The sequence below is a fragment of the Marmota flaviventris genome, chromosome 6 (assembly GCF_047511675.1).
Source record: "Marmota flaviventris isolate mMarFla1 chromosome 6, mMarFla1.hap1, whole genome shotgun sequence".
Taxonomy (NCBI): Eukaryota; Metazoa; Chordata; class Mammalia; order Rodentia; family Sciuridae; genus Marmota; species Marmota flaviventris.
The window spans coordinates 117,302,392-117,316,961 of record NC_092503.1 but is presented as its reverse complement, the minus strand read 5'-3'; the positions used below and the strand labels follow the sequence as shown (position 1 = coordinate 117,316,961).

Genomic DNA, 14,570 nt, shown 5'->3' with positions numbered 1-14,570 from the left:
TCAGTCACTGACTTCCTCTCCCTCTTCTTTCCAAAATGCAAATTAAAACTTAAACTGCCTTTGTTGTTATTTATATCTATCAAGATCTTTGAGGGGCTGGAATTATGGCTCAGTGGCAGAGTACTTGCCTCGCATATGTGAGGCACTGGGTTCGATCCTCAGCACCACATAAAAATGAATTAAAAAAATAAAGATATTGTGTCCATGTATAACTAAAAATATTTTTTAAAAGATCTTTGAGAAATATATTTTCTTATCTCTAACCTTATTACTCATCAAAGTATTGGTTTTGAGGACATGGCACTTTCTACCCTCAAATTACCCTGTAATCCATGTTCAGTTTTAAAACTCAAAAGATTTCTTTTTCTAAGAAGAAAAGAATATGGTAAGAATATATATCCAGGCAGTCCTCCCAGTACTTCAAAGTATAAGCTTAGGAAGTTGAACCAACACATGGACATTCACTTTGTTTCTGTATCCTCCTGAAACCCATGTTTTCCTGTGTTTACTCTGGACTCAGGCTGGAAGACGGGTTTTCACAGCCTCCAGTTACACAACAGTTGATCTCTTCTGGAAGCTGTCCTCCTCTTTAGTACCCATCCCCGCCCTCTCCACATTTAAGAAGAGATTTTTGCAAAGTCTCAAAAACCCTGCTTCACCAGAGTTACCACCGTGGCCATCTACCCCAGTGCCAAGACTCAGAGCATCCTTGTCAGATAGATGAGAAGCATCACCACTTTGTACCTCCTAATGAAATCACTGCCTTTGGGAATGAAAATCAGTAGATGCTAAAAGCCATGTGAAAAGAACTGATTTTCACCTGGTGCCAAAATGCCCTCAGATTACTTACTTGGGGAAAAGGGGAAACATTTTAACCCACTGATGAAATTTCACACCATTAACAGTTGGACAAATAGCCTTAAAGGCACTCTCAAGTACACAGCATCACCTGTGACTCATTCTTGCAAAAAATGTCTAACCTGATTCTTACCAATGTTTTAGATATAACTTTTGGATTTGGGGAAATTGAGGGGATAGAGAAAAGCAAAGGTATAGGTACATGTTAGCACAAAGAAGGAACCTGACCATTCCTAACAGGTATTCTAAGACAACTAGAGTGTCTTTCCAGATCAAAAACAGGAAGAAACGGGTTAGAAGAGATTTTTTTTCTAGATTGAGAGACTATAGAAACCAAGTCAAATGCAATGCATGGTCTATAACTGAATTCTGGTTTCAACAAATGATCTGTAAAAGGCGACTTTAACATAATTTGAGGACTTTTAACATAAACAGGATTTTAAATGATGTTTGGAAATCACTCAGTATAACAACAGTATTATGGTTATGTAGGAAGATGTTTTTGTTCTAAAATATATAAAGTATTATCTATAATTTTAAAACAGTTCATAAAATAATACATATATACAAAATATAAAATGTAAATTGTTGAATTCGCATGGGGTGGGGCACATGTGAGTATCCACTGTACTGTAGTTTTTATTCTGTATGTTTGAAATTTTTCGTAGTGAAAATTTAAAAAGTAAAATTCCCTTTTTGGGACTGGGACTGAAAGTTAGTGGTAGAGCACTTGCCTAGACATGTGAGGCACTGGTCTCATCTTCAGCATTAATTAATAAATAATAAATTTATAATTAATGATTATGAATAATTAATAATAATTAATAAAGTTATTGTCCACATATAACTAAAAAATTTAACTTCCCTTTTTTTCACTTCAATTTTACCTCAATAAAGCTATGGAAAAAAATTAAAAATAAATGAATTCCCTTTTTTTCTTTAGTATTATTATTATTTTATTTTTTATTTTTATATGCAGTGCTGGGGATCAAACACAAGGCCTCCTGCATGCTAGGCAAACAATCTACCATTAAGCCACACTCCCAGCCAGAAATGTACTCTAAAAATACAAAATACAAACACACACACAAAAGAAAGAAGGGATAATATATCCTAAATCAGATACTTTGGAGAATTTTTTGTTTGGATATAAAGGGTAAAAACTGTGTTTGCTTATTACTAAAGCATAATTTTGATAACATGTTAAAAAGTCTCCATTTTTCCTTCCAATCTCTGATACTGAAAGCTGTCGACTTGCTGGAGAAGATGCTTGTATTGGACTCAGATAAGAGAATTACTGCAGCCCAAGCCCTTGCACACGCCTACTTTGCTCAGTATCATGATCCTGATGATGAACCAGTGGCCGATCCTTACGATCAGTCTTTTGAAAGCAGGGACCTCCTAATAGATGAGTGGAAAAGTAAGTCCTAAGAGTAAGATAAACGTGTACCTTGAGAACTTACATTTAAATATCTTTTCTAGGTAAACCACTAACCAAATGCCATGGGAAAAATCAAAATTCATGAATGGTTATAGTCAACTCATTGAAACTTATAGTTGAGATCCCTAGTGCAGAATAAATTTATTCTCTGATGGACTCTGTCTGTTGTAGATGACCACACTCTCTGGACCTTTGAAATGATTCTCCGAGTTTTTGCATTGATCATATCTCAAGATAAGTAAAGAATAGAGTGATTTTACAGTTTTATAATTGATAGAACTGAAGCAAAGAGAGTTTATTATCTATTGCTTTAACTTCATTAAGGACACAGCCAGGAATGGAACCCACGTCTCCTGTGTCCATTCTCACAATCTTTCCATAAAATATAAGTTCAGAACTCTAGTTAAATCTCAGAAGCCAGGACTGTCTGCTACAGCAATGAGTGCTCTGTTTTCCTTGAGCACTTTTCCCAGAGAGTTTTTAAAAAGAAGAGACACACAGCCATGAGACAAATGAGAAGAAATGGTTCTCATACATGTATCCTTGAGCTTCTGTGTAATCGTGTGTTTCACCAGGATTACACAAGTAATGAGGAAGTTCTTTGAAGTAGCTCAACCAACCACTGAATGGGAGGAAGCTGAGCTTAAAGCCTGCCAGCAAAAAGAAGAGTCTAAACTCTCACATGTTACTTTTCCTCCCCACCTTCCAGGCCTGACCTATGATGAAGTCATCAGCTTTGTGCCGCCGCCCCTTGACCAAGAAGAGATGGAGTCCTGAGCGCCTGGTTTCTGTTGTTGATCCCACTTCACTGTGAGGGGAAGGCCTTTTCATGGGAACTCTCCAAATATCATTCAAGTGCCTCTTGTTGCAAAGATTTCCTCCATGGTGGAAGGGGTGCGTGTGTGTGCGTGCAGCGTGCATGTGTGTGTGTTAATGTGTGTGCATGTGCGTGTCTGTCTTTGTGGAAGAGTAACATAATCTGAGCAAACTATGATCACAGTGACTTTACATGGAGTTGTGGATGCTCCGAGGCAGCCTCTGCCTGCTCTTTCTGAATGTCGGCTCAGGTAGATAAGAGCTGCCATCTTGTTAAGGATATGTTAAATGCAAGGAAAAAAAATTTAAATGTCCCCTATTCTGGTCATGCTTTTGCCACTTTGGCCTCTCCTGTGGCCCCACCTTGATGGTAGGGGGGTAGACTAGATCACAACCACAGTGGCATAGAAAGAAGGCTCGAACCTTCTGACTGCCCCCCAGCGACGCAGACAGCCAAAAAGGACCAACTGGCTGCCGTGTACCAGCCTGTGAGTAACTTGCTTAGTATGGGCCTCAGAACTTGAGAGAATACGTCTGAAACTGTAAATATGTTTGTGCCTTAAGAGGAGAGAAGAAAGTGTAGTTGGTTAAAAGACCACAGCTGCTGAAGTTCTGAGCCAGGCAAGTAGACAGGGCTGTGAGCCAGGAGTAACCAGGCAGCTTCTGAGGCGGCCACGTGTGCGCATGCATATATGTGCTTTTCTTTCTCACTGACCCCCAGGTGTTGTTGCCATTTCTCTGCTCACCCCTCACCTTTTGTGCAGAGGTCTCTTGAGTATTGGCCCCAGCAGTCAGATGCAAGTTCCTGCTCTCGGTGCGCTTCCTGTGTGCTCTTTATTTCTAGCAGAGTGAGGATGTGTCTTGCACGTCTCGCTGTTTGAGCATGCACAGCTGCTCGTCCCGTTCTCTTCAGGAGGCCCTGGGCCAGGCAAGTCTGCCGGTGAAGATCTGTTTGGGTAGTCAAGCCCTGTGTCACCTTAGCTGATGCTATGAAAGTGACTTCATCCTCTCTTCGGCCCCCAGCGCTATTTTGTGTTGAACACAATTGATACTCCAGGTGCTCTTGATGTAAAAAAAACCATGGGAAAAAAAGTGGAATAGATGGATGTATAGCATTTTCAGTCTTGCTGTCTGATTTTCAACAGACTTTTGGGGAACTATCATGGACAAGACGAGGGCTTTTCCCAGGAATATCCCAAACTTTGGAAAATTAGTTGTTCTCTTTACTCCCAATAGCCAGTGCTGAAAATCAAAATGAAAAATGAAAGCTCATGAGGCCAGAAACTCCTTTTGCTATCTTTCTCTAAATATGTTTATTAAAAAAAATAAAACAGTCACAAGGTGTCTTTTCCACCCCTCTATGGAAAAGGGTCTTCTAGGCAGCTTAACATTGATTAATTTCTTGATCTTGGTTTGGGGAGAAATAAATTTTGTTTCAGAATTTTGTATTTTGCAGGAATCCTTTGAGAATGTGATTCCTTTTGATGGGGGAGAAAGGGCAAATTATTTTGATATTTTGTATTTTCACCTTTATAAAGATGAATATCCTCAGGGGTGGAGAAGAATCATTTTCATAATTTTCTGAATTTCAGGCATTTTGTGCTTCACAAGGGCCCGTGTATTTAAGCTTTCTGTGTGATAAGGAAGTGAAAAGCCAATTCTAGCGTTGGCTATGTGACAAATCTTGTATTTAGGCCAAGGTGTCTCCATTCTCTATTTGTGCAGTGACATACGTGCTCCAGAGGGACAGGGTAGAGCCCCTGAGTCAACTGGAGACAGAAGGAAGGAGCAGGCTGATGGTGAGTCCACCTCACCTGGGATTCTGCTCCCTTTAAAGGAAAGTGAACGTCTCCTTTATATGTAGTTCAAATCCTTACCATCTGCAGCAAGATGAATTTCATCAGCCATGTTTGGTTATAATGCTAGTGTGATTTCCTACAGAAATACTGCTCTGAATATTTTATTTAAAAAAACAAAAAAGGGGGGGTTTGCACATGTGACCACATACGTGTTAGGAAGCTGAGTGCTCCCGGAGCCTGGACTCTGACTGGAGCCAGTGGAAGAGCTCCTGGAATTCTGAGCAAGATGCTCCCATCTCCTGATTTCTCTAAACAGAAGACAAAAGAGACAGAGGGAAACTGCTATTTTATCTGTGTTCATAAACTCGGCTGTAATCATTTATGCCATATAGGATGTCAGGTAACACCACTGGTAAAAATAAAGCCTATTTTTCAAATTCAGTGAGTTTCTCAGATTTATTGTTTTTTTGATTGTTTTTATTTAGTGCACAATATGGCATTGTGTAAATGTTCTTTCAACTGTGGCCTGGCATTCATTTCTGGCAGATCTTACTATTGGTCCTAAAATTTAGACAATATTTAGAGCGCTCCTTAGTTGTACATCTATGGTCAAAAGAATCTGGATCTTGGATGTGGATGGGTAGAGCAAAGAGCAAATAAGGTATTACTCAGAAGGGTCTGCATCACATTTGTGTGTAAAAGTGGCATGGGACAGGGGTCAACAAACTGACCCAAGGGCTAAATCCCACCCACCACCTGTTTTTGTGTAGCCTGCAAAGTATGGTTTTTACATTTTTAAATGGTTGAAAAAGATCAAAAGAAGATTATTTTTTGTAGCATGTGAAAAATAATGTAAAATTCAAATCTCAGTGTCCATAAATAAAGTTTATCGGAATATAACCACCCTCATTTGTTTACATATTGTCTGTGGCTGCTTTTGTGCTACAGTGACAGTTGAGTAGTTGCAACAGAGACCACAGAGATTACAAAATGCAAACTAGTTACCATTTGGCCCTTTACAGACATTGACTGACTGATTGTTGGCCTAGAGCTTCAATTTCCACATGTTTAGAAAATGAAATCAACTTGGTCATTCTAAGACTACAAACAGTATATTTTTATTTTTTAAAATTGCTAAAGAGGAGGTTGAATGTGTATATATCTGCATAACATAATTTATAAAGCTTTTAGGCAAATGTGTTTTATGACTGTACTTTGTCTTAATGGCCCTTAAAAATACTCTACAGAACTACTAAATTGCATCATAAGGGGCATGGGGTCTCACAGAAAAGTTCTCAGAGTCCTTACTGATATGCTTCCTTTCTCAGTGTCCTAGGAATGACACCTGACAGATCCCTCAGGGGGATTGTGAGGCCCAGCCTGGGAGGATCTTGAGAGTGTGAACTTGGGTTTTTCCCTCCTGTGATGGCCAGTCCTTGGCTGGCCACTGAGGATAATGGCAGAGATAGAGAGCAAATCAACCACAGCCTCCATTCCTGCCCTAAGAGAAAAGGACCCAAATTGTCACATGAGGTACAAGGGTTTGTTCCTCCAGTGAAACCAATATTGCAAAAATATATTTTGCAAAATGGATTATGCCTTTTCAGTGGCTCAGGAGGCTGAGGTAGGGGGATGGAAAATTCAAAGGCAGCTTCAGCAAAAATGAGGGGCTAAGCAATTCGTGAGATACTATCTCTAAATAAAATATAAAATAGAGCTGTGGATGTGGCTCAGTGGTTGAATATGCCTGAGTTTAATAGCTGGTACCAAAAAAAAAAGGTTACCACGTGTGGTAGTACATGCCTACAATCCCAGCCATTTGGGAGGCTGAGGCAGGAGGATTGCAAGTTCAAGGCCAGCCTGAGCAACTTAGCAAGATGCTGTCTCAAAAAATAAAAAAAGGTGTGGTGGAGCACTTGCCTGGCATGTGTGAGGCACTGGGTTCAATTCTCAGCACCACATATAAATAAAAATAAAGGTACACTGACGACTAAAAAATAGATTTAAATAAAAACAAAAGGGCTGGGGATGTGGCTCAGTGGTAAAGCACCCTTGGGTTCAATAACCAGTACCAGACACACTCCCCAAAAGTTGAGGGTTTCTTCAGTTTTGTGTAGGGCTCTCAATCTCCTCATCATCACAGTGTCCTTTTTTACGGCTGTTGGCACCTACCTCATCACCTTTCCCTTTATTGTTGACTGGCCTGAGTCTACAGATCTCCATTTTTCAGAGACTTTGCTTGATATTTGAGCAGTTTTCTAGCATTTATCAACTTCATCCAATCCATATCGTTTGTAAGACTTGTGATTATTCCAGTTAATCTGCACTGTATTTGCATCATTTGTCATGTGTTCACAATAGAGCCTTACACACCAAGAGAAGACTAGAATTCAAGGGGCAGGATACACTCTGGGTTTAGATACTTATGAAGCAAGGACTATAGAGAAGTAGTCAATTCATTCATGAATGTCTCCATGTTGTAGTGACTTTCACTTCTCTATACAACCTGGTAGCTACAAGGCTTTTGTTAATGAATATGCTGATAATGAAGGCCCCTTTTATCCACAATTCAGTATGTTTTAATAACATACGTAGCATTTAGACTTCCAGAAGTCCTCACGGGTGCACAAAAGTGATGGTCAGTGCCACATTCTTTGTACTAGCAAAACGTTGTAGGTAACCTAAATGTCTATCAATAAGGACTCGATTGACTAAGATGGACATCTGGGCAGTGGAATAGCCTAGCATGCAGCTAGGCATGTGTGAATGTGCTAGGTGCATTACAAAGGACAAAAAGTAAGTGGCAAATTATAGTATACTCTTACCCATTTATTATTGATAGAAAATACAAGTTGAGTATCAGTCAGCGTTCCATTACTGTAACAAACTGACTTGGGTAAACAACTTAAAAGGAGGAAAGATTTATTTTGGCTCACATATTCAGAGGTCACTTAGCCCCAACATTTTGGACCTGTGGCAAGGCAGACATATCTTGGTGGGGAATATGTAGTACAGCCAAGCTGCTTACTCCATGGGAGGAAGAAAGAGAGGGTGAGGCAGGATTCTAATAGACCCTTCAAGGACACACCCAGTGGCTACTTCCTCCAACTAGGCTCCATGTCCTAAGTGTCCACTATCTCCCAATACTGCCATCCACAGGAGACAAAACCTTCAACACATGAGACTTGGGGGGACATTAAGATCAAACCAAGCCAGTATACCTTATCGAAAATGATTGGGATTAGAAGTATTTCAAGTTTTGTAATATTTGCATAGACTTTACTAGTGTACCCAACCTAATCCAAAAATCAGAAATCTAAGGCTTTTGAGGGTCAAGTATGACATTCCAACATGACAGCGTTTCAGGTTTTCGGATTACATATGCTCCATCTGCACATGGCTGGGAAAAACTTAGAGGCACACCCTCTTATGTTGCTATTGACCATCCCTAGAGAGTGGAATTGTGTGCTCTTAACATTTTATGCTATTTATCTAATGTTTATTTTTTAAATACTGTGGAATTTGGGAGTTTTATTGTTTTGTTTTGTGGGGTGGTAATCAGAAACTTTTTTTTTTTCTGATGCAAAAGAGTTTTAAAATTCTGTGTGACCTGAGAGGCCATTGCTAATTTCAGTTTTTCCTGTTAGAACCAGCTTTTCAAGACAGAACATACTAGTAATGGATTGTGCCCAGCCGTCAGGCCTCTGGCAGGCAGAGTTCTCCCACTACTTTGGCGGCTTCTCCACCCAGCTGGGAGGACTCGATGGTTTCTTCCCCACTGGGAGGTTGTATTTTAAGGAGGCAGGATATTGACATCTTGGGCACTAACTGTGGCACTATTGACATCTTGGGGTCAGGTAATCCTTTGTTGTGAGGGACTGTCCTGTGCATTGTAGGGTGTTAGGGAGTACCCCTGGCCTCTGCCTCCTGGATGCCAGTAGCACACATGTTCCCTTCCACCTGTTGTAACAGCCATAGATCCCTCTAGATGTTACCAAATGTCCTGCAGTTGGCAAGATCATCCTCGGTTGAAAATCACTCATCTAAAGCTTCCTCCCTCTCATCTGACAGAGTACCCAAGCCCCTTTTCTTGAAAAATATAATTAAGAGTTAACTCTCACTAACCAGTTGTAACATAAAGAAGTGGTTTGGTATCTTGGAAGGAAAGTACAAATTTGAATGGCCCTTGTAAAGACTGGAGTAGATCATTTTGGGGGAAAAGGAAGATGTTTAGTTCAGAGGAAAATTCAGTACCAGGTTAAGGCCATTTCATTTCTCAACAAAACAAAGCAGTGGAGGTGGGAGTGGAGTGAACTAAGCCGTCCTTTTTTCAGAAGCTCTTTGGCCATAGCCACAGAAAAGCTGGAGATTAAAGTGGAGTATGACTACAGGGTTTTCTTAGGCTGATTATGGAGTACCGTGAATACTGGGTTGTGAAGCCTCAGACCTGGGTTCAAATTTTAGTTTGACCTCTTGTCAAGTAGGTAACCTTGGAATAATAGTTTCTAGCTTTCAGGTGATTGCAAAGAGGAAATGAAATGAATTTCAGTGTGCCTGTTCTGTTGTGCACACTCAAGATCCTGGTTAGGTTGCATCTCACTTGAGTTGACATTGACATTGAGACCATCCTGTTAGGGTGAGTTTGGGGTGCTCTATGGCCAGGAACAGTGTCAGCCTGGAGAACCAATTGGGAGCAGAGCTCCTGAGGACTAGTTAGTCCAGAGGCCGTTTATGGAAATTGCCTGATACTGAAACTAGAAGTTGTGGTCTGAGGACTCATAGCCAGTCGGATTCTCTTGTATTGTGAATCTACTTGAAGCTGACAAGAGTTGAATAAGGAAGTTGCCTTAAATCCAATATTGTAACCGAAGAATAAGATTATGTCACCACCTTTTGAGTGTCAGTTGTGGCAAGGGATAAAAAGATGTAAAACCCTAGGCCCAGCCTAGATCCTTGACAGTGACCGGCAGTTCTCAGCCCCATTGGATTCAACACCCTCTGCGTAATTAATATTTCATAACATCCCTTATATAAATCCTGAGGCAAAAGTCATATATAATTCATGTAATCATGGTTTCAACAAAAATACAATGATCTAATATAAATGATGAATAAAGAAAAACACAAACATTTCAGTATGTAGATGCTTAAGCAAAACAACATTAAAGGCATAATAAAGCAGTTATGTCTCCTGCTCCTGTAGACCATCACCTTGACTATGACAGCGGTAAGTGCAGAGCAAGGTAATTGTGTTGCTTTGGCAACTCAAATGCCGTGACTGACAGTAGTCATGATTTTCTGGAATTGGTAAACACTTCTTGGTAAAATTTCAAACAAAACAATTTTTATAATATTTGAATTTACTCAGTTGCACGCCTGGGAAATTTAGTATGTGAATACAAAAAAATATATATTTGTTTTCTTTGTAAAATCAAGTTACAGTCTCAACTTGGATAATCATAAATAGTTCTTTTTTTCCCCATTGACATGAATGTGCAGCAGGACATTTGTGACATGAAGTAATTAATGGTGAGAATCTTACTCTGCACGGTGGCCCCCGGAATGCCCCCGATCAGTGTGACATCCAGAAATGACCCCATGGGTTTCCAACATGCACCTGCTGAGAACTGCGGACAGACAAAATGACTCAAGGGACATATGGAGCCCTGAGAAGTGAAACACTCTGAAGGACAGACCTGACTTCCTGTCCCTCCACTTTCCCTCCCTCCTCCCTCCCTACTAGAGAGTGGTTATTTTATGGACCTCCTACTGCATGTGAGGCGATTTGCAGCACTGTACTTGTATTCAATACAAATCTCTCGAATTCTCATCCAGAATCACATTACAACTAAGGGTGGGTTCAACTCAAAATATCAACCTTGAAAGACTCTTAGCTCTAACGTGGCATTGGCCTGACCCAGGCCTCTACTGGTTTTTGAAAGAAAATCAAGACAAATATTCATTCAGCATAATCTCCTCAGGACTTCCTGGCCACCGTGGGGAGAAGTCCATGGCAGCCACAGGTGGGTACTGGGTGCCTTGTCTCATTCAGCACACACTAGGCCTCTGGTCCTCGTCCCTGGACCTTCCCCCTTGCTTGCTTCCTCATCTGGGACAGAGAGGCACTTCCAGTTTCTGGAAAAAGCCACCTTCCCCTTCAGCCAAAAGAGTATGTGCCAGCCCTCTAACCTCACCTAAAAGTCAGCACAGTTCTCTCTCCAGCCTCCCGTAACCACCCTTGGTTCTTCTCTACATCCTGCTCTATCTGTACAATGCCACCAATGCTGTAGTTAGTACAACGCATTTGCTTTCTTTCCTGGCCTTTGCACCTGCCCTAGAGCCCCCTCCTTCTTCCCTCCTCCTCCGGGCTGACAGTTGTTCCTCCATTCAGCCTCGACATCACTCCCCTTGCCCATCTTCCCTGACCATCCCCAACCCTGGATAAGGTTTGCCCTCCATGTGCTCCCTATATTCTGCATTGGTCAGTGGTGGCACTGTTCACCCTGCTTTGTTTCAGTGTGTCTGGTATGTCAGGGACACTCAAGATCCTAGTTAGCTTGCATCTCGCTCACAAAGGACAAAGGCTTGCAATCAAAGGCCTAAGTTCAAATCCCAGCCCCACTATTTCCTGCTGGTACAAACTTGGGACAAGTTGCTTAGTCTTGGAGCCTGCCTTATAGAGTGGTTGTGAAAATTAAATATTTGAGTTAAGGCATGTGAAGCCTTTGGGATACAGTAAGTGCTTAATATCAGCTCAAGACTGCATATTCTTGAGGGCATGTATTGTGACTTGTTTGCTAATGTTGCTGAGCATGGCATCTGACACAGTAGGTAACCAATCTTTATTGATCACATCAGTAGATGACTATCATCTTTTAATCATTTGCAGATCATCTTGTCTTCTACTTCCTGTTTTTACAATTAACAATCTTTAGAAATAGACCATCTAAAGAAAGAAACCAAATAGATACAGATTATCCACCCTGCCAAACAAACCATACTCTATTGGAATTCTTCTTGTTTAAGAAGAGACAAGAATTGGGAGAATTGGATTCTGAATCTCTGTGCTACATCCTGCTTTAGTTTTGTGACATGTTGGGTGCACAGCAATTTTATGAATTAGGACAAGAATCAAAAGATTCCATAGTGTCCAGATAATTCTTGGATAATTCCTCATCCATCTCCCACTTTAAAATGAAAACATCTGAAGGAAAAGACAGGGGACAATAATTGGAAGTCATTATCTTCTGTGTGTTGGGCACTGGAAATATGGAAAAGAATAAAAGTTACATTCTCACCCTCATGAAGCTGACATTCTAATGGGGGAAGACAATTGTGAACAACTACTGTAAAACCCCCCTGGGGCCCCAAAGTAGAACCTTGGATCAGCAGTTGCTGGAGACTATTTCTGGGCCAGACACACCTCTGAGCACCTTCAGCTGACAGGCACTGGGAATTCACATGGAATTCCTCTTGGGTGTTGCCCGGACCTGATCCATTCCAGTGTGAAGTGTGAGGTCATCACCACCATGACATAAAGACCCAATTCCTCTGGGCCACTGCTCAGGCATGACTGAGCCGATGGTCCTAAACAGAACGCTTGGCCAACCACAGTTCTTCCTGGTGAGACAGAGGCAATGACTATCTGATAAAGGCTGCTGACAAAGTTCTTGTGGTGGGGAGTGTCCCCATCTGGAGGCAAACATCCAAGTCCCTGCTCTGCCCCCACACGCCCCACCCGGCTCATGGTTAAGAAACATCCTCCCACTTTCTGGCTCCCTCCCCAGTGTTTCTGTGACTTGCACTGAGCTTCTTGGTGTCAAAGCACTTACCACACTACTTTTCTTAACTATAATTCTTTCATGATAAATAAAACATGATTATTGTCGAAAGAAAATTTCAGTGTAGCCAGATAACATCCCTTATCTCACTACCTGGAAATAGTAGCTGTTGAAAGGTTGCTGTAATTCCTAGAAAATTTCCTAAATCTGTAAAAATACATACCTTTAAGATGAAAAGCACAAACATAAATGCATGGTATTCAGTGATCCATTTCAGGACACCGCATTGAAACCTGGACAGCTACTTTCTTCCTCTAGCCACCATCATTTCCAGAAAGAAGATTTCAATGGAGAAGGGCTTTCAAAGCAAAACTCAGAAGCCAAAACTCAGAAACCATAAAGGGAAAGGCAAATGAGTCTGACTACACGTTGTCGAACTTCCATACATGGGAAGCAGTTTTGCAGGATTTAGTTAAGGACAAGAGCTTCACATAGCTTATGACCCTGCTGTTTGTTCTACTTTAAGGTAATTGTTCTACAGAAACTTCCTCATGTTTGCAAGGAACTGAGTATACAGACTTTTCACTCAGCGTTATCTGTAATAGCAGGAAAAAAAATGGGGAAAAAAATCTCAACCATCCATAGAACAGGAAATCATTCTAGTGCATTCATGCAATGAACTATTTCCCAGCAGATAAGACAGGTGAACTAGAAGGATTTTGCCTCCTTTGCCCCATTTTGTCTGTGCCCCAGGAAACATTTATGGCTGTCACACTTGGGGGAAGTGGTGAGCAACTGGAAACTAGTGGGTTGACACTGGGATGTGAGTGAACATTCTGCAGTGCACAGCCCGGCAACAAATAATTATCTGGGCCAAAATATCAGGGGTGCTGATGTTGAGAAACCCTGAGCCCAATGACTCAACATGGGCAGATCTCACCAACAATCGAATGAAAAAGGAAGTTGGATGATCCAGTCTGATATCACACATGCATACACAGCACAACAGAGAAGCAGGTGTGGGAAGGATGCACACCAGCTTGGGCGTGGGGTTGGGGAGGGGAAGAAAGGGCTTCAGTGGTTCAGAGCAGATGGCTTGGGGTCTAATCCAGCTCCCTGGCTTACTTGTGTGTAACTTTGGCAAGATGCTGAATCATTTGAGGCCTTGGTTATCACATCTGTAAAATGGGACAATAGCCATGATAGAACCTTCTTTATTGGGTTGTATGGGGATTAAATGAACTCACCTTTGTGGAGCAGGTCATAGTAAGAACTGTAAGTTCTGCCACTGCTATTATAATAATTATTGATATCTATAATGTTTTATATTTAAAATAGCAGAAGTGAATACAGCATGTGTGTGAATGAGCTCAGGGGCCTACCTTGAAGAGGACCCCTCTCTTGCCCTGCCCCCATCAATCCATGAACTTCATCCTCATCTTACTCTGTAGGTGTTCAGGGAGCCCGGCCCAGACATACCCTCCAAATCTGGGATGACCCATCGGGGCATTTTTTCCCTGGTTCTTTTTTTTTCCCCCTATAATGCTGGAAACTTCTCTTTGTTAATAGATAAACTCTACAGTGATAAGTGTGTGCCCCTTGTCTGTTTCAATTTCTTTCACTAAATTGACAGCTATGGAGTTATCAGGATAAATGACGGGCACATTCTGTAAAGTTGTCAAAATGGTTCTTAAAGCCTGCACCTTTGACAATCCCACCTACGGGTGACGGTGTAGCTTTCTGTTTCCCTTTGGCTCCCTGATAGGAGCTTCTCAAGGACAGGGGCTGTGACGTTTGTCCATGTACCCTCAGTGTCTTGACAGCTGCTGGGCAGAATTTGGTGGCATGAATGAAATCTTTACACCACGTTGCTGA

General features: G+C 41.3%; 1 protein-coding gene across 4 annotated transcripts in view; it reads left to right on the top strand.

Annotated features, from left to right (window-relative positions):
* Mapk14 (mitogen-activated protein kinase 14) overlaps positions 1-5,355 on the top strand; it is a 70,841-nt gene extending 65,486 nt beyond the window's left edge. For all 4 annotated transcript variants that reach the window (XM_027943757.2, XM_027943756.3, XM_027943758.3 and 1 more), the window contains exons 11-12: positions 2,105-2,278; positions 3,009-5,355. In XM_027943757.2, coding sequence (XP_027799558.1) covers positions 2,105-2,278; positions 3,009-3,076 — 242 coding nt within the window. In that variant the 3' untranslated portion in view covers positions 3,077-5,355. The remainder of the gene's footprint in view (positions 1-2,104; positions 2,279-3,008) is intronic.
* The last annotated feature ends 9,215 nt before the right edge of the window (positions 5,356-14,570 follow it).